The 19,634-nt window shown below is 36.7% G+C and overlaps 1 protein-coding gene across 1 annotated transcript; it reads left to right on the forward strand.

The window, feature by feature from the left end:
* Positions 1 to 1,691: 1,691 nt before the first annotated feature.
* Positions 1,692 to 19,360, forward strand: Mchr2 (melanin concentrating hormone receptor 2). Its single transcript, XM_026402537.2, has 5 exons — positions 1,692 to 1,873; positions 7,038 to 7,247; positions 12,207 to 12,401; positions 14,946 to 15,065; positions 19,069 to 19,360. Exons 1-5 carry the CDS (start codon positions 1,692 to 1,694, stop codon positions 19,358 to 19,360), a joined length of 999 nt encoding a protein of 332 aa, XP_026258322.1.
* The last annotated feature ends 274 nt before the right edge of the window (positions 19,361 to 19,634 follow it).

Genomic DNA, 19,634 nt, shown 5'->3' on the forward strand with positions numbered 1-19,634 from the left:
TTTTGTTTCCCTCAAAATCTCCTTTTAATTTATTTGTTCTTTTTTTATACATGACAGTAGAATGCACTTTAACAAATTATATGTATATATGTATTTCAACTTCCCATTCTTCTGGTTGTACATTATGTGGAATTACATTGGCCATGTATTCATATATGGACATAGAAAAGTAATGTTCAATTCATTATATTAACTTTCCTACTCCCAATCCCCCTCCCTTCCCTTCATTCCCCTTTGTCTAATCCAAAGTACTATTTTTCCCTACCCTGCCCCCTTATTGTGAATTAGCATCCATATACCAGAGAGAACATCTGGTCTTCAGGTTTTTGGTATTGGTTTATTTCACTTAGCATGATAGTCTCTAGTTCCATCCATTAATTGGCAAATACCTTAATTTCATTTATCTTTATGGCTGAGTACTATTCTATTGTGTGTATACACCACATTTTGTTTATCCGTTCATCTGTTGAAGGACATCTAGGCCAGTTCCATAGTTTAGCTATTGGGAATTGAACTGCTATAAACATTGATTCAAGTAACCCAATTTATTGTTACCAGAAAACAGACATTTTTAAAATGTCTTTTACCAAGACAGTTGACTGCACAAATAATTTTTCAGCTCCGTTATATTTTATTTGCTTACTTGTTTATATTTAGGTTGAACAGTGGGGGCATTTCTCTCTGTATACTTCTTTGCACATGGTGCTTTCACTGGTCATAACACTTTTACCCTCATACAGCTACCTTTTGCTGAACTGACCCATTCCTATTGACTATCTTGAATAGTCCAAGGACCACATCAAGAATTCTTACCCATTCCATCCTAAACAATCAGCTGGATATACACCATGTACTAACAAGCAGACAAAGATATGTTTAACAACCTGAGTGTTGCTGAGATACTAGCCACTACAAATAGACAATTAGACATAAGTTGTAAACAACCAGTACCAGTACATGCTGAAACGAATATAAACTCTGCTCAAAGCAAGAACTACAATATAGTGTGAAGACAAGCATGGTGCTTCTCGTGCTGTTCTGTAGTTTGCTGTTGACCTTCTCTTTTGGTAACCTATGAGATCATTATTAAAAAGGGCCAATCATACTTACCCTGGAATCCTGTGTCAGCTTTTTTGCTACTGTGACTAAAAGGCCTGACAAGACCTATTTTAAGGTGGTAAAGTTTATATGGGGCTCACAGTTTCAGAGGTGTCAGTCCATAGATGGCTGGCTCCATAACTCTGGAACTGAGTAGGCTGAACATCATGGAGGAAGTGTGTAGTAGAGGAAAGCAGCTCAGGACTTGGCACCAGGAAGCAGAAAGAGAGTTCCACTCAACAAGAACAAAATATATAAGAACTCCCAGGGTCTCATCTCCTCCAGCCACAATCTGCCTGCCTAAATAGTTACCACCCAGTTAATCCGTACCAGGGGATTAATGCACTGATTAGGCTAAACTCTCATAACCCAATTATTTCACCTCTAAATTTTCTTGTATTGTCCCAGACATGAGTTTTGAGGGGACACTAATATCTAAACCATAATAACATTGTGTTGTGTGAACTCTTGGTACAAATGAGGCTCCAACAAATATTCTTTGAATTAAGTAAAGGAAATCTATACTGGAAAAACTCAATAAACAAATCACCTCCTATTACTTCACAGCTTTTAACACTGGAAGCCCATGAACAATGAATTCATTTCACTCAACCTTTTGGAACACCTCTACTGAAATTTTAAACAAATCCTGGAATAAAGAGTTTGCTTTTGAAGCCCCCAGCATTGTGGATACAGTCATCCTTCCTTCCATGATTGGGATTATCTGTTTAACAGGGCTGATTGGCAACATTCTCATTGTATTCACAATAGTAAGGTAAGGACTTCTTTTTCTTTTCTTCCGTACTGTGGGGAACACATTCTAAACTCTCTAAATAAATCAAGTGAATCCTTCCCTTGTAGGATTTGCTTAATGAAATCAGGTTTAGGGAATATTTGCTTAAGATAATTAAAGAAGATTCCACAGATATTTTCATCATACATTCAGTAATATCTGAGTTGCTGATCTCAAAACATTTAAGACCTAGTCCAATGCTTACTTCTGGGTCGGTTAATTTTTAGAGCCAGGAGTTTCAATCTCAGACACATATTAAAATCACCTGGGAAGCTTTTAAAAATCCTAACATGAGGTTTCACCACAAACTCATTAACTCAAAATCTTTGGAGGTGGAGCCCCGACAGGGGTTGAAGTAGCAACACAACTATTTTATTTTCCAGAAATAAGAGTTACCCTAAGGCGACCTGTTTTGGCTGAAGGAAATCCCTTTTCACTCATATGGGCATCTGAAGATGCAGGGAGCATAGACAGTGAGATGTTTCCCCTCTGTGTAGACCATCCCAGTATAGACCTAACTGAGGAACATCTGCTCCCCAGGACCTCCTCCTGCTTCTGCTCCACTGCTCCCTCCTCACTTCAGATCATTTCTTCCTTCCTCTCAAGTTGAGCAAAATGTTTAATGTGGAGAAAAAGAACAGGTTATTTGTTTTCTTTTTTAATATTTATTTTTTAGTTATAGTTGGACACATTATCTTTATTTCAGTTATTTATTTTTATGTGGTGCTGAGGATCAAACCCAGGGTCCCACACAAGTGAGGCAAGCGCTCTACCCCTGAGCTACAATCCCAGCCCCAGGTTATTTGTTTTTATGGACTTGACAAAATTGGTTTAGAATTAATGCACATGTGCCCCATCAAACTTGATATCTTTGCTGTATTGATTATTTTCACAGTTAAGTTTTACTACTTTTAATCAACACAAGATGTCACATTTTTTGTTGTGTTCTCTGCTCATACTTATAACTGTCAATTTTTAAAATGTTTGCCCTTCTTTGTTATTTAAGGTGTACTGCATAATAGGTATTTTCACATGTGTCCCATCACACTTGATATCTTTACTGTAATGATTATTTTCACAGTTAAGTTTTACTACTTTTAATCAATACAAGATGTTAATTTTTTAACATATGATACATGATGATAAATTTTTATCATATGCTGTATAATAAAAATAAACCACATATCATACTAATAACTGTCATTTTTTAAAATGTTTGCCCATATTTTTATGTTATATAAGATGTTCTACATAATGGGTGTTTTCGGCATTAAATTAACCTATATCTATAACAAAGTTTGTGGAGCATATGAAACTAAAATCCACATTTGTAAACTCATTTGATCCTCAAAGATGAAGTACCTCTATTATAGCTGTTTGGAGAAAGAGGCTCGGGAGAGTAAATAATTTGCCCAATATCACACAGCTATTAAGTGGCAGTCCTACCAACTTGACCCAGACGCTATGATGTCACCTTCCAGGCTATTTCCTCCACCCTAACAAAAATAAGTGTTTTATCAAAATTAAAAAGATACTGTTGTATTTTTTTATGAGTGGAAGAATCCTCACAGGACCAATTAACAGCAAGATCAGTTCCCAGGATGACGATGTGAATGATGATCAATAATGGAAATAGCAAAGAAATGTTACAGCCACATCTGACTCCAAAAAAAATTCATAGGCTAGCAAAGAAGGTAAGATTTAAACATACGGAATAGTTCAACAATAATACAAAACACTGAAAACAATGGGAAAAAAAATAAAAGAGAAGGAGTAACAGGAGGAGAAGTTTCAAATAATAAGATCCAGAAAAGAAACTGGCAGTGATGAAATAGTCTTGGAAACTCAAGGAGGCAATAGTGCTGAGTAGAAGGCTAATAGCCAGAGATGTGGGAATGTTTCTAGTCATTCGTATTTGCCTGTTGTACTTGCCACTTTTCCATCTTTCCCTTTCTCCTGCAACTGAAGGAAGAGCAAAGGTGGCATTATAGACCGAAGGAGACTGGACTGCCTTATTGGGAGTCCCTGTGGGATCCGGGGCATACACTTGCAGGAAGAAACTGGAGCCATGGAAGGGAAGCAGCCACTGTTCAAGATGTCAGGAATGGAGTGGAGAGAGAGCACCCTACCTCCTCCTCTCCTCCTACCCTTCAGCGTTACCTGTTGGCCAACCAGTCAGCAAGGGGGGCTGGGAACAAAGCTCTCAGAAAGGATGGGAAATGGGCTTGAGAACCAGCAGGTGAAGGACCAGCAGAGCAGCCAACATATGTGCTGTTAGTCATATTTAGTGCAAAGTATTTATTGTTATTTCTGACTATGAAAGGTAAACGTGGTTTTAATAAAAAACAATCAGAAACTACAAAGCATAAGAAAATTCATATATCAAATAGATAATCACTGTGACTACTTGACATTATTCCTTCATAATTTTTAAATAAGTATTTAAAATAAATTTGAAGTCATGCTCAATACACAGTCAATATTTTTTGAAATAATATTGTATTTTCCCATTTCATTAAATATTCTTCCAAACATGATTTGCAACATCTGTGTCATATCTTGTGTGCTCTTGTGGAATACCATAATTTATTTTTATCATTCCTCAAATTAGTGAACATTAGATATGGCTACATTAACTATATAGAAAACATGCTAGCCAAAATTATCACACGTCTATGTTTTGTCTTATTTTTTTTATTTCAAATGTTTGGGTCATAACAAACAGAAGTCTAATGAAGTCCGACAGCAGAAAATCTGAAGGTAAATTAAACCTCAAAAGAGAATGTAAGTTATATAGATAGAATTTTATAACTTCTATTTAATTATTTTTAATTTTATATGCTGCTATTTTTCAGTAAAAAAGCAATCATAAATATATTATCTTATTTATATTGCTTCAGATTTCTTTGTGCTATATATAATATTTATATAAGCACTTTTAATTTATTTTTTTAATTACCATTTAATGATCTGCACAATAGAATTACCATATTCATTATCAGCAAATGATATGTACCTAACTAAAGGAGAACAAGGGCCATAGGTCTGGTTACCACAACTAGGAACTAAACAACCACTCATGATTTACACCCAAATTCAAATGCAAATAATATAATTTAAACACTAGGATTTACAACTGTTTTTCAGTGTGGAATTCTTTCAACCTGACCCATAATGTCTGTCCCTTTCCCTGTCCCCTCTCAATGTCCTTCCACCAATGACCTGGAGAAGACAAGAGGTAAAAGACCAAGGACAGTCACTTCCTGCCCTTTTGGTTGACATGATCCTTTCCTCAAAGAGAGGAAAAATAAGCATGTTTCACCTTTTCCCTCTTGGTCATTTTGATGTTAGCCACCAACCTCCCGTGGCAAAGAGCCATCCTATTCTAGTGGCATCAGCAATGACTAGAGTATGGCTTCTGATTCAGGACTCAATGTCAGTAATTTCCTCATACAGTGTATATTGCCAAGATCTGGGCAAAATATGGCCTCTCCCTATGTGATGTTTCACACAATTTGACAGTTTAGAAATAAAGTTCACAGTCTACAGAATTTGCAACCAGTGAATAATAAAGGCATACACTGGCTTCCAAACAGCAGGGTGATAACTTTGGATCTAAAGTTAACTAGCAATTATGGCATGCATGGTCTTAGGGCTCATTCTTATGTGTTCTTTTTTTTTTTTTTCTGTTCTGGAGATCAAACCTAGGCCGTTATACATGGTAGGCAAGTGCTGTAGTGCTGAGCTGCATCCCTAGCATTTGTCCTCAATTCAAATGCTACCTCTGCCAAGAAACCGGCCTTGATCCCTTCTTAGTGCTCATTGCACCTGACTCTACCTTATCTTATTAAATTGTAATGTAATCCATCATTCATTTATACATATCTACACTATAAGCTCCTCAGTGACCAAGTTTATAAATGTAGCTTTGTAGGCCCAGAATACAATATTATGCCTGACATATTATTGGCGCTCAGTGAAATGTTTGTTGAATTCGTGAACAGCACCTCCAGATGAAAATGATATCTATTTTTTGTTGACTGTTCCTTGAAGAGCTGATTTTAAATTTAAATTTCTTCTGTAAGAAGACTTTTTCACCAACAGGTGAGTATGCTACACCTAGATAGCATTGCATTCATTTCACCCCCTCCTCAAGCAGGGAATCAGTCATTCTACGGGTTCACTCATTTCAGATTCCTCTCTGCTGTCTGTATTTCAGGTTCTTCATTCATAGTCTTTGCTATTGGATTCATTTCTCCTGGAATATTTCTAAGTAATGGTTCAAATACTAAGAGTGATCTCAGCTCTGGTGAGGAGAATGCATTGCACAATAGAAACCATTTATTTTTCCTGTTCAGCTGTTTTAGGTGCTAGAAACAAGTAAAAACTAAGCTTTTTGCTTGAGTTTTGCTTAAAGTTTCCTTAAAGTTGCTGTAATTTATTGCCAAATTAGTGGCTCAAATCAATAAACATTTATTATCTCACATAGTTTCCAAGGGTCAGGAATCCAAGAGAAACTTATCTGGTTGCTCTAACCCAAGGTCTCTCATTAAGCTGCAGTCAAGTACTCCCCCAGGAACACAATCATCAAAGGCTTGTCTGGGGCTAGACAATCTAATTCACTCACATAGCTGGTAAGCTGGTGCTAGCTGGTTGTTGGAGGTTTCAGTTCCTCCCCATGTGTACCTCTCCACAGTGTTGCTGAGTATCCTCACAACGTGGCAGCCATCTGGCAGCCATCTTCCCTCGAAAGACAGTTATTCAAGAGAGCAAAGACATTTTGCTTTGTGTCCTGAGTTCAAATGTCACACAGCATCTCTTCTACCATATTCTAATTGACAGAAGCAATTTATTAAGTTCAACACTCAAAAAGAGGGAATTAGACTCCACCTATTTGGAAGGTATATCAAAGAATTTGTGGATGTACTTTTAAAACATTACAGTTAGTAATCAGATAAATAGTTCAAAATGTTTAAATATACATAAGACTATAGGCATTCCTTGTGCATGTGTGTCCGTTTTCCTTTAACTTTTAAAATTCATTAGGGCAATCAAAATTTTGTGAAAAGTGGCATAGGTTGAAGAAGTTATACACTTTCAGTGTTCATCCTGAATCTCCTTCCATTTTTATTTTTTATTTTTTCAGGTCAAGGAAAAAAACAATCCCTGACATTTATATTTGCAATCTGGCTGTGGCTGATTTAGTTCACATTATTGGAATGCCTTTTCTTATTCACCAGTGGGCCCAAGGAGGAGAGTGGGTGTTCGGGGGGCCTCTCTGTACTACCATCACAGCCCTGGACACCTGCAACCAGTTTGCCTGCAGTGCCATCATGACTGTAATGAGTGTGGACAGGTAAGTGAAGAGACTCTGAAATACTTCAGTACAATTCAGAGACACCTGTGCTTCCCCAAGGTCATTCCAATTTAAGCAACATCAATGTTCATTTATAACAGCAAAGCTCCTCTTCCTTTGTTTGCTTCATTGTAAGACTGCTGACTTAGGAATATTTTTTCAACTTTAATGGAAGTCTTTTTAATGGAAAATGTAAAACACTAAAATCTCTGTTTTTCTAATCTTTCTTTTTGATCTCAGTTTTATTTGCAATTCACTGCAAGAAAAAAAGATCAAAAAAATCATGAAATATTAGAAACCAAAATGAACTCTCCCGGGCTACCCAACTTTCTTGCAGTAAATCATATTTTCCTGAACTGAGGCCCAGAGTGATTAGGGGATATGCTGGGGGCACATAGAGAGTTAGTGGCAGAACTGAGCATTTAAGTATGTTTCTGGTATGTTCACTGTCTCACATGCATCTTACCACCTAGCAGCAGGCAAACCATCTTTTACACAACACTTATGTTTGGTTAATGCAAATGCTGCCATTTTAAATCACAAAAAAGAAATGTATTCCCCTGTGCCCTGCTATGGTACCACATACCTTTTCGCCAACCACATAAGCTAATCTCATTTGAGAAGATAATGGTGATGGTGAGTACTTGTGGAGTCAATGACTCCAGTACTTCTGGAGTCCAGTTCAGACCCAGACCATCTGACTTTAGAAATAGCAAGTTGTTTGTAATCATCTCACTACTGTCCTCTCTAAGAAGCATGCACGCTAAAATTGTCCTGTATCATCCAGATACCATGACCCCGCACATCATCCAAGCAACTCTCTCCAGATGGAGACATAAAGACAGCAATAATACGCACAGCAGCAGTGTGCTATCTACAAAACAACACACTCAACATTTGCATCTATCTTTTTCTTCCCACCCCAACTGAGCACACTTGATCCTCCTTGCTCTGATCTACCTTTTCTTTTTCCCTTGCTTCAAATATCTCACATAATTTGTGCATTTACATATGTGTGTGTTGTTTATTGTCTAGCCTCTCTTGCCCCTCCACTGTAGATTCCACAAAGGCAGAGTCTTTGTCCACTAATACATCCCAAATGTCTGTGACATATAGATGCTCAAAAAATACTGATGAATGAATGAATGAATGTCAGTCCTGAAGAGTGTGTTAATTTCCTTGAGTCCATCCAGGACTTCTACTTGAGCTCTGCCTCTTTCACCTTTCCAAGTGGGCCTTTTGGGATAGAGAAGTAATAGAAAGTTCTTCAAATGGATTAAACAACAGAATGGTAAGATTCACATAAATCATTTGCTCTGACAAAATGAGTAATGACGGGAAACATTTTATGCATTTTTTTGTATCCGGCCACTTTTCAGTAAAAGAGTTCTCAAAACACAGAGCCTGCCTTTCAATTTATAATATTAATACCACATTTTTAAAATATTGTACTGTGTAGATCTTGTTATTCAGCAAATGCAACCAATACTGACTATAACTTGAGAAAAGCCCATAGCTTGACAGTGTCACAACACCAGAGAGAAATCCCTGCACAGGCCAAGCCCACTGTAGAAAAGCAACCTGATGCATAGGATTTACCAATGATAATTCCATTCTTGGATAACAATAAAAGCGTCTTTATACCCATATCCTGGATGCAAAAGAAACTGGCTTTTTTTTTTTTTAAGAGGGAAGTTTGTCCTGTAATTTTCTGTTTCTAATGTTTACAGATGTGTGAGCCTGGCAGGGCGGGGGTGGGGGGTAGATATGCATGCACATGCATTTGTTTTGTACAATTGAATATACCATTTTCTTTCTGTTTTGTTTTAATCAGGATAGACAAGGATGCTAAAATTTTACTTCATAGTTAAGTCATTCTGATTTTTCTTTCTGCTGGCTATCATTCTAGAGGATCAGGTGGCAAGAAACAAATGTTTCCTGGCATTTCTTATAGTTCCAACCCTACTAAATTTATAAAAATTCAATCAAATCTGCCATTTTGTAAAAGAGTGATGGGGTTTTCTTTGTAAGGCCATAACCAAATGTTGTTGCCATCAATATCCTTTATTGTTTTTATATTTAAGTCATTTTAACTGTCACTGTAATATATCATATATTTAAAGTATTTCTAATAACTTTATTTCCATTTCTCTGATTAGTAATAACTACAAGTTTATAGAATATTTAATAGTTGACGCCTACCTCCATACATACAAAAATATAAACATTCAAAATAAAGATATTTGTCTCCTCCAATCATCAAGAAATCAAATAATAATAAATGTTGGCAAGGAAGTGGTGGGAAAGGTACACTCATACATGTTGGTGGGACTTCAGATTAGTACATTCACTCTGGAAAGCAGTACAGAGATGTCAAAAGACTAGGAATAGAACTACCATAGATATAACCCAGCTATCCCACTCCTCAGTATTTATTCTAAATTTACTACTAAATTTATTACTAAAATCAGCATACTCTAGAGATACAGGCACATTTTTTATAACAGTGCAACTAACCATAGGCAAAATATGGAACCAATTCAGGTGCCCATCCACAAATGAATGGATAAAGCAAATGTGGTATATATTCACAATGGAATTTTACTCAGCCATGAAGAAAAATGAAATTATGGCATTTGTTGGTAAATGGATGGCTCTGGGAACATCATGTTATGTGGAAGACTCAGAAAGTCAAGGGTCAATTTTTTTTTTCATGCAGAAGCTATAACAAAGTAAATGGGGAAAAGGAAAGGGCATATCCCACAAAAATAGAGGGAAGATCAGTGGAGTAGAGGAAGAGAATTGAAGGGGCGAGAAGAGGGGCAGGAAAAGGGAGAAAATGCAGAATGAAATTGACAAAATTATGATATGTACATACATAAATATACCACAGTGAATTCCACCTTAACGTATATCTAGAAAGCAGCAATTTAATTAATAAATAAATAGATAAATAAAAAGAAGATCAGTAGAGTAGGGGAAAGGGAATAGGGGGAAGGAGAAAGTAAAGAGGAAGCACTAGGGACTGAAATGGAGCAAATTATATTCCATGCATGTATGATTATATAAAAAGGAACCCCACTGTTATGTATAATTCACTAATAAAAATTTTTAAAAAAATATTTGTCTCCAGACAAAAGCTAGTTAGTTACTACTTTTGTAAGTAAATTCTTTCGTTAGTTACTACTTTTGTAAGTAAATTCTTCAGAACATCTAAAGACAGTGAGTAGGAGCTACAATCCCCTATTCATTCAACAAAACTTTCTGATAAGTATTCCAGATACAGGGTATACTGTGGACTTAAACTAGTAATCAAGATTCCTGCCCTCATTGGACTTATGTTCCAGCAGTGAGACAGGCATTAAGTATAGAATCACTTGGTTGAATGTTTATTTCCACACAATGATACATCCTAGAAGGAAAAGTAGAGTTCTCCTGTGATGTGCAATGATAGTCATGGGCTCTTGAATTGAGTGAGTAGTCAGAAAGTCTTCTTTGAGAGAAAAGCACTCAAAGAGAGTAGGAGGAAGTAAACGCAGAGCCCACCAGACAGGTAGAATAGTGTATGCCGGGCCCTGAAAGGGAAAAGAACTTGAATGAAATTGTTCTAATTTGGATCTGGAATGTCCCCCAAAGTTCTTTGTGTTAAAGGATTGGTCCCTAGATTGGTTCTAGTGGAAGATGGTCTAATCTTTAAGATATGGTGCCTACTAGGAGGTCTTAAGTTATTGGGGATATGTCCTCAAAAAGGGTTGTGGAACTCTGGTCCCTTCCTTTTTATTTCTCCTCTGGGCCATGAAGTGAGCAATCTCAATATACTAGGTGCTTTATACCATAATGTGCTGCCTTGCAACAGGCCCAAAGCAAGTGAGTCAACCACCCACATATTAGAACCCCTGAAGCCATGAACCCAAATAAACTTTTTCTCTTTATAAGTTGACTATCGTAGATATTTGTTATAGTAACAGAAATCTCAGACCAAAGACAAGAGAGACCCTGGCATAAGTAAGCAGCCCAGGTGGCGGGCAGGCTAGGTGGAGAAAGAGCTTGTGGGTCGTAGTAAGGATTCTGAATGTTATCTGAAGTCAACAAAGCCATTGAAGGGTGACCAACAAAAATATTTTTTACATTTGTTTAATTTCTGCTAGTACTACCTTTAACTACTCTCCCAGCCCTAGCAAACTGCTTTTTCAAATGGCCTTCCTTCTGAATTGCAGCTCTATTTTATCCCTTTAGCTTTCACTTAGCTCTGAAAAATTCTTGGGTTTTCTGGAGGACCAAATGTATTTGATATGTCAGGATTTCAAGTTTGATTAATGATCATTCTTTTTTTACCCCCTTGATCTAAACTGGAAGAAAAAAGAAAACCCTTCCCCATGAAATTGGTCCATTTCCTCCCTCTGGCCTCTAGCCTAAATTCCTGGAGGAATCTGCATTGCCTACACTAGTCAGGCTTGTTCATCCTCACTGTGATTTCTGTGAAGCAAATCTCCAAGAGCTGGGGGGACCTACTGTAAAGCCATCCCGCTGGGGAATTCTCCCATCAGCCCCCACACTTTCCTCCTTCCTGCCCTCATGTCAATCAGTCCTACTGGGAAGAGGATCATTTCCTCCTGAAGGAAATCCTTATTCCAAGACTCTGTTTTCCAGAGCCTCCTTTACAAGGAAAGCACCTTGGCAAAGAAAAATTTTGCACTGAGGAATTTTACCATTATCAGTGTATTCGTGGAAGTGACAGCTATTTCAGTGAGTGGTTTATTCAGACTTGCAGGGTCAAGAGTTGTTTTCTCTACAGGTATCAGCAAGCTCTTAAAAAATATAACTTTCTTTTTGTCATGATAGAGGTGTGCTTCAGGGAGGATAATAATACTAATAATTTACTCTTGTCATGAACCATTCATCCTTGGAGCTCAGTGTTTTTATTGATTGTTCCCAAACCCTTCTTAACTGGCTTTGCAGGTACTTGGCCCTTGTCCAACCATTTCGACTAACGAGTTGGAGAACAAGGTACAAGACCATCCACATCAATTTGGGCCTTTGGGCAGCTTCCTTTATTCTGGCGTTGCCTGTCTGGGTCTACTCGAAGGTCATCAAATTTAAAGATGGTGTTGAGAGTTGTGCTTTTGATTTAACATCCCCTGACGATGTACTCTGGTAAGTTGTTAAAACATAAGAAAAATAGAGTTGAATTAAGTTGTGAAGTACTTCATCCTCCTTGTCAACACGTGAGCAGGCTTAAAGAGTGTCCTCGGGGACCCTCTTCTCACCAGTCTCTCTGCTTAGTTTTCTCCTTTACACAATCCAGGTGATAGTTTGATTTGAAAGAGAGGATAACCTTTAGAAAAAGATTTTGAATTTAATCATGTAACCTCACTAGACACAAATATATTTAAATATGTATTTAAAAATCCATGGGAGCAAACATAGCAGGAACTTAGCAATCAAGGGAGAAGATGAATTTCCAAAAGGCTCTAAGAGGTACCCAGACTTAAACCCCACCAATGTGCAATGTAGTTTGCTTGAATTGTGACACCCATAAAGATTTATTCAAGTTCTAACCCACTGTTCCTGTGAGCATAACCTTATTTGGAAACAGAGTCCTTGCAGATGTAATTAAGTTAGTCTGAGACTATACTGGATTAGGGTGATTCTTAAATCCGGTGGCTAAGGAGGGGAAAATTTGAAGAGGCAGAGGCAGAATTTGCAATTAAATGTTTTTGAGCCAAGGAACACTGAGGATTGATAGGAATCACCAGAATCGAGGAAAAAAGGCATGGAGCAAATTCTCCTTCAGCTTCTCTAAAAGGACCCAGTCATACTAACAACTTCATTTCAGACATTTGGATTCCAGAACTGTGAAAGAATAAATGTCTATTTTTTTAAGACACCCAGATTATGGTAATTTGTTACAGAATCCCTGGGAAAATAATATAACAATTAATCGGCCATTTTTATGCCTTAATTTGAAAAGAAAAAAATTAAGTCAAAAATTTTCTACTTAAAACTTGGAACATAACACTAGAGTCTACAACTGAATTTTTTGAGCACATCCTGAGTAGGTGTCTTTTATATGCATTCTCTCAAGTCACTCTGGCAGATTCTTTTTCCCACTCCATCAGTTCTCAAGTGGATAAATCATTTCTGCATTATGTAGACGTAGCCTGAGAGAATTAGAAGCCACAAATGCCTTTAAAAAAACTGTATGTAACTATAATAAATGCTATAATAAAGTATCATAGACTACATAGTTTGTAAACAAAAGAAATTTATCTCTCACTGTTTTGGAAGCTGGAAGTCCAAGATCAAGGTGCTATGGTGGTCAGTTGCTATGTTCTAGTGAGGGCTCTCTTCTGGGTTGCAATTGTCAATCTCTCCTCCTATCCTCACATGCCAACCTCTCCTTCTAACCTCTCCTTATTCCTCAAGGGTCTCTCCTTAAAAGGGCACTGATTACACTTATTACCTACCAAAGACCCCGCTTCTAACACCCCTCCTATCACATTTAGGGTTAGGCTTTCAACATACAAATTTGGAGGGAACATAATATTCAGTCTATAACAATGTAATATGTACCATTGATTATTTGTTATTTCTCCCACCAGCATTTGTTGCCCTCACAGACATAAAACAGCAACCAAATGAAAGGTGAAATGATATTTTAATCACTAGGACTGAGAGTAACACAGTCCTACCTCCTTAGAAGGAGAGCACATTCACATAGTGAGCCTCAGGCTATGCTCACCTTTTTTTTAATATTTATTTTTTAGTTGCAGTTGGATACAATATCTTTATTTATTTATTTTTATGTGGTGCTGAGGATCGAACCCAGGGCCTTAGTACATGCTAGGCGAGCATTCTACCGCTGAGCCACAATCCCAGCCCAATACTCACCTTTGATTTATCACAGGGGATGTCCTAAGGGTGTAGCCTCTGTCGTTCCCCTAGAATCAAGTCCTTAAGGTGCACTAAGCCTAAACCTCCTGTGCTATATTCAGGGTCCCTGTGATCCTTGTATTCTCTGCCACCTTTCCACCAATCTGGGCCTACTCCTTTCACCAAGGCAGAGTCCTGCCAGGAAAGAGGACACCTGGATCTGTACAAGAATGGAGCTGGCATACCTGAGAATTCTCCCTGGAAGACCAGAGAGGAAAGACAGCCTGATTTTACAACAAGGTCTTCTCCCCACGGGGAGAAGGTTATTAGCAAAGGCTCTGGAGTCCAACAGCTAGTCTAGGTTCAAATGCCATCTCAGTCACTTATGAGCTGGGTAACCTTGGGCAAGTCCCTTATCCCTTCTGTGCCTCAGTGTTTTTTCTTGTCACATGAGGATACTAAAGGCATGATACTTAGGGTGTTGCACAGATTCAGTGTGTTAAAATATTCAAAGAACTTAGGCCAGTACCTACCGTATAATGCTATCTGCTGTTACCTGATCATGTTAATAGTAAAGATAATGATAATGAATAGCCTCTGTTCTGCTCTCAGTATGGTTGAGCCTGGGCTTGGTTAGAGAATCTTGTCAGTGAACAATCAACAGCAGGACTTCTCTTTGAGAATGTACCCAAAGATTCTTACCTCCTCCCCAGGGACTTTTATCCTGTACCCTGAAAAATCAGAGATTTGTGCCTCATAAACTACAAAAGTCAATGCCTATTACAGTGAATATAACAGTAATATCTTTCTCTCTCTCTTTTATAGGTATACACTTTATTTGACAATAACCACGTTCTTTTTTCCTCTACCCTTGATTCTAATGTGCTATATTTTAATTTTATGCTATACTTGGGAGATGTATCAACAAAATAAGGATTCTAGATGGTAAGTATATGCCTTATTTTCACTTTAATTGTTAAAAGAACAATTCAGATATGCTAAGATATCGTCAACAGGACCTTAAGCAACAACTACTTGAAACACACCACATTTAGACATACACGTATTATTTATATAGGTTTTAAAGGCATGTTTTGAAAATAAGACATGTTCTAAAACAGCTGTTTGAGTATCTTTCAGTGATAAATGTTAAAATCATTGATGTAACTTATAAAAATGTGATTAGAACTCAAGATTCTAAAGAATAATTTTATAGTTGTCATCAACATTATTTAATTGGTTTAGTTGCATATTTTACAGTTTTATACATTTGTAAATATCTAAGATGCTATGTGCACCCTTTTAATATTTTTACTAGAAAAGGATTTCATTAATACTTGAATTAGAAGAGAAGAGTGTCATTAAGATTAGAGGGAGATTAAGTATAAATAAATAAAACCAAAGACTTACCTAATGACAATAAACTCATGAGATTCTTTATTATATTCAATTTGAAATTATTTATACTGACCCGTTCAAATAAATGTCAGTGATTATGCAGCATGTTGAGTAAAAAAATTAAACTTCATCTTTTGTGAAGATTTTGGTGCTTGTTTGTTGTTGTTGTTTGGGGTTTGTTTGTTTTTTTTTGGTTGTTGTTGTTGTTTTGTTTGTTTTTTTGTTTTTTGGAAAGGCAAGATTGCTGGGTTTCCCTGTACACCAAATGTTAATAATGGGAAGACATTTTTAACAATTTTTAAAAAAATTTCTAATTAATCATACATGACACCAGAATGCATTTCATTTCATTGTACACAAATGGAGCACAACTTTTTATTTCTCTGGTTATACACAATCTAAAGTAGCGCCATTTGTGCCATCATACATGTACCTAGAGTAATGATGTCCTTATGCCACCATCTTTCCTACCCCCTCTTCTACCATCCTCCCTTTTGTCCAACCCAAAGTTCCTCCATTCTTCCCATGCCACCCTCCCCATTATGGATCAGCATCTACTTATCAGAGAGAACATTTGGTCCGTGGTTTTTTGGGCCTGGCTTACTTTGCTTAGCATGATATTCTCCAACTCCATTCATTTACCTGCAAATGCCATAATTTTATTCTCTTTTAATGCTGAGTAATATGTTATTGTGTATATATACCACATTTTCTTTATCCATTCGTCTATTGAAAGGCATTTGGTTGGTTCCACAGTTTAGATATTATGAATTGAGCTGCTATAAATGGCTACATCACTGTAGTATGCTGATTTTAAGACTTTTGGGTATAGACCAAGGAGTGTGTAGCTGGATCAAATGGTGGTTCCATTCCAAGTTGTCTAAGGAATCTTCATAATGCTTTCCAGAGTGGTTGCACCAATTGCAGTGCCACCAGCAATGTATGTCTGTACATTTTCCCCCACATTCTTGCCAACACTTGTTTGCATTCTTGATAACTGCCATTCTGACTGGAGTGAGATGAAATCTTAGTTTTTATTTGCATTTCTCTAATTGCTAGAATTGTTGAACATTTTTTCATATATTTGTTGATTGATTTTATCTCTTCTTCTGAGAAGTGTCTGTTCAATTACTTTCCATTTATTGATTGGATTATTTGATTTTTTGGTGTTTAGCTTTTTGAGTTCTTTATATATCCTGTAAATTAGTGTTCTATGTGATATGCATGTAATAAAGATGTTCTCCCACTCTGTAGCTCTCTCTTTGCATTATTGTTTCCTTTGCTGAGAAGAGGCCTTTTAGTTTGAATCCATCCCATTTATTGATTCTTGAATTTATTTCTTGTGCTTTAGGAGTCTAGTTAAGGAAGTCAGGACCTACTCTGACAAGATGAAGATTTGGACCTACTTTTTCTTCTATAGAAAGTACAGGGTCTCTGGTCTAATTCCTAGGTCCTTGATCCGCTTTGAGTTTAGTTTTGTGCATGATGAGGATAGTGATTTAATTTCATTTTGATGCATATGGACTTCCAGTTTACCCAGTGTCATTTGTTGAATATGCGCTCTTTTCTCCAATGTATGTTTTCAGTGCCTTTTTCTAGTATGAGATAACTGCATTTATGTGGGTTAGTCTCTGTGTCTTCTATTCTATACCATTGATCTACATGTCTGTTTTGGTGCCAATACCATGGCATTTTTGTTACTATAGCTCTATAGTACAGTTTAATGTCTGGTATTGCGATGCCTCCTGCTTCACTCTTCTTGCTTAGAATTGCTTTGACTATTCTGAGTCTTTTATTTTTTTCAAATTAATTTCATGATTGCTTTTTCTATTTCCATGAGGAATGTTGTTGGGATTTTAATTGGAATCTCATTAAATCTGTATAAGACTTTTGGTAGTTTGGCCATTTTGACAATGTTAATCCTTCCTATCCAAGAACATGGGAGGTCTTTTCATCTAACAATGAGAAGATTTTTTGAAAAGTATATGTAAGCAATTTAATCCATCAATCAAAATTTGTGACTAACCCTTGGTTTAAGACTTCTTGGATCACAGCATTTTAGCTTAACTTCTTGAAATTCTTTGGAATCTTACAATTTTAAAAGCTAGTCTGTCAGACAGAAAAGGAAAACAACCACAGATATAGAAAAACAATTAGTTTCTAAATATGTCACTGGGAATTTTGTTCATAAGAATGTCGCAATGGAATCATGTGGAAGGTCAGGATCTGGACCACTGGAGGGAATGTTTGAGTTCTTTTAGAAGAGTTTTCCAAATCAGATTAGGTTGCTCTTAACATTTTCTTCAGAAATGCTAAGAGTATCTTATCAAACAAAGATCAGACTGTCCATTTATGCCTCAAAATGCAAGAAATTATAAGAGTTTTGGTGCCTGTTCTGATTAAATGCAGAGGAGTCATCATCTTAAAATGATCTTAAGCTTCCTGGCTCTTTTTCATATTATTCCCAAGTTTTATTCATCTGCTTTGATCATGTCCCAGAGAAATTACTTATTAAATGTTTAAATGTGACAAAACATGATAAAATTTTGGAAATTTAAAATATTTATTTGTTAGAATAATTTTTTAAATTACATAAAAGAAGCAAAGGTAGTAAGAGAGTTCCTGTATGCCTCTCACTCATCTTCCCTCTGTTGACATCTTACATTAAATGATATATTTGTCAAAACAAAAAAAAATGGCAATAGTATGTTATTATCAACTAAACCCTATCCTTATGGGACTTTACCTGTTTTTCCATTAAAGTCCTCTTTCCAAGATTTAATCCAGACTAACAATTGCATTTAGTTGTCATATCTCTCCAGGATCTCTAGTCTGTGGGATTTTCTCATACTTTCCTTGTTTTTCAAGACTTTGACAATCTTAAGAAGTACTGGCCAGATATCCTGTAGAATGTTTCATATTCTGGGTTTTTTTTCTGATACTGTTATCATGATTAGACTATAATTATGAACTTGGGGGGAAATCATTCCAATATATCAGAAGTCACAGAGGTAGGTTTGCCAATGTTCTCCATTGTAAAATTACTACTTACCCCTTTATCTGCTCTGTTCATGAGAAATGAGTCCCCAAGCATAGCTCAAATTGAATTGAGCAGGGGGAAATTAGGAATTAAGCTCTATCTCCTGGAAAGGGGATTATCAAAGATATGTAAAGAAGATTTGTCTCTTCTCCTCTCATTTTATTTAAGCATATGTTTCTATCACTATGGACTCAGGTATGCTCATTTCAAACATTGAGTTGTATCATTCAGTGCTATTTATTTATATTTTTTCTCAAAATGGTCCAACTTTATAAACTTTGGTAAGTTTTTAGCAGGAATGAAATATATATATATATATATATATATATATATATATATATATATATATATATATATATATATCTTTGCACAATACTCTGAAGTAGAAATATAAAAATGAGCTTCATATTTCACTGCAAAGACATTATGAACTGTCCAGAAAGTTCTAGAGAATTGTTATCCCTTAATTCCTCTGACTGTTCATGCTCTAACTGAAAGTCTCTTTGGCAGTTACAATCCCAGTGTCCCAAAGCAGAGAGCAATGAAGCTGACAAAGATGGTGCTGGTACTGGTGGCAGTCTTCATCCTAAGTGCTTCCCCCTACCACGTGATACAGCTGGTGAACTTACAGATAGAGCAGCCCACCATGGCCTTCTACGTAGTCTACTACCTCTCCATCTGCCTCAGCTATGCTGGCAGCAGCATTAACCCTTTTCTCTACATAATGTTGAGTGGAAATTTCCGGAAACGTCTGCCTCAAGTTCCAAGGAGGGTGACTCAAAGGGAAATCAACAATATTTAAACTATACTGAAATCAAGCTTTTAGGGGCATACTTGGATCATCAAGAGCCTAAATAGGTTTGTCTATGATATTGATATTTAAAAGGTCAGGTAAACTGGGGTGCTGGTACCTGCCTTCTTCTTGTGTATTTGTGATGCTTAGCCTCATGAAACGGCAGTATAGCCATTTGATGCAATGAGTTTAATATGCTCAGTTTAGCAAGATATAAGTGTTGATTTGTTTGGGGACTTAGGGAGTGGGCTATATTAATACCCAAGCTCTGTGGTTGTGTACT

The sequence above is a fragment of the Urocitellus parryii genome, chromosome 8, assembly GCF_045843805.1.
Source record: "Urocitellus parryii isolate mUroPar1 chromosome 8, mUroPar1.hap1, whole genome shotgun sequence".
NCBI classification, from domain to species: Eukaryota; Metazoa; Chordata; class Mammalia; order Rodentia; family Sciuridae; genus Urocitellus; species Urocitellus parryii.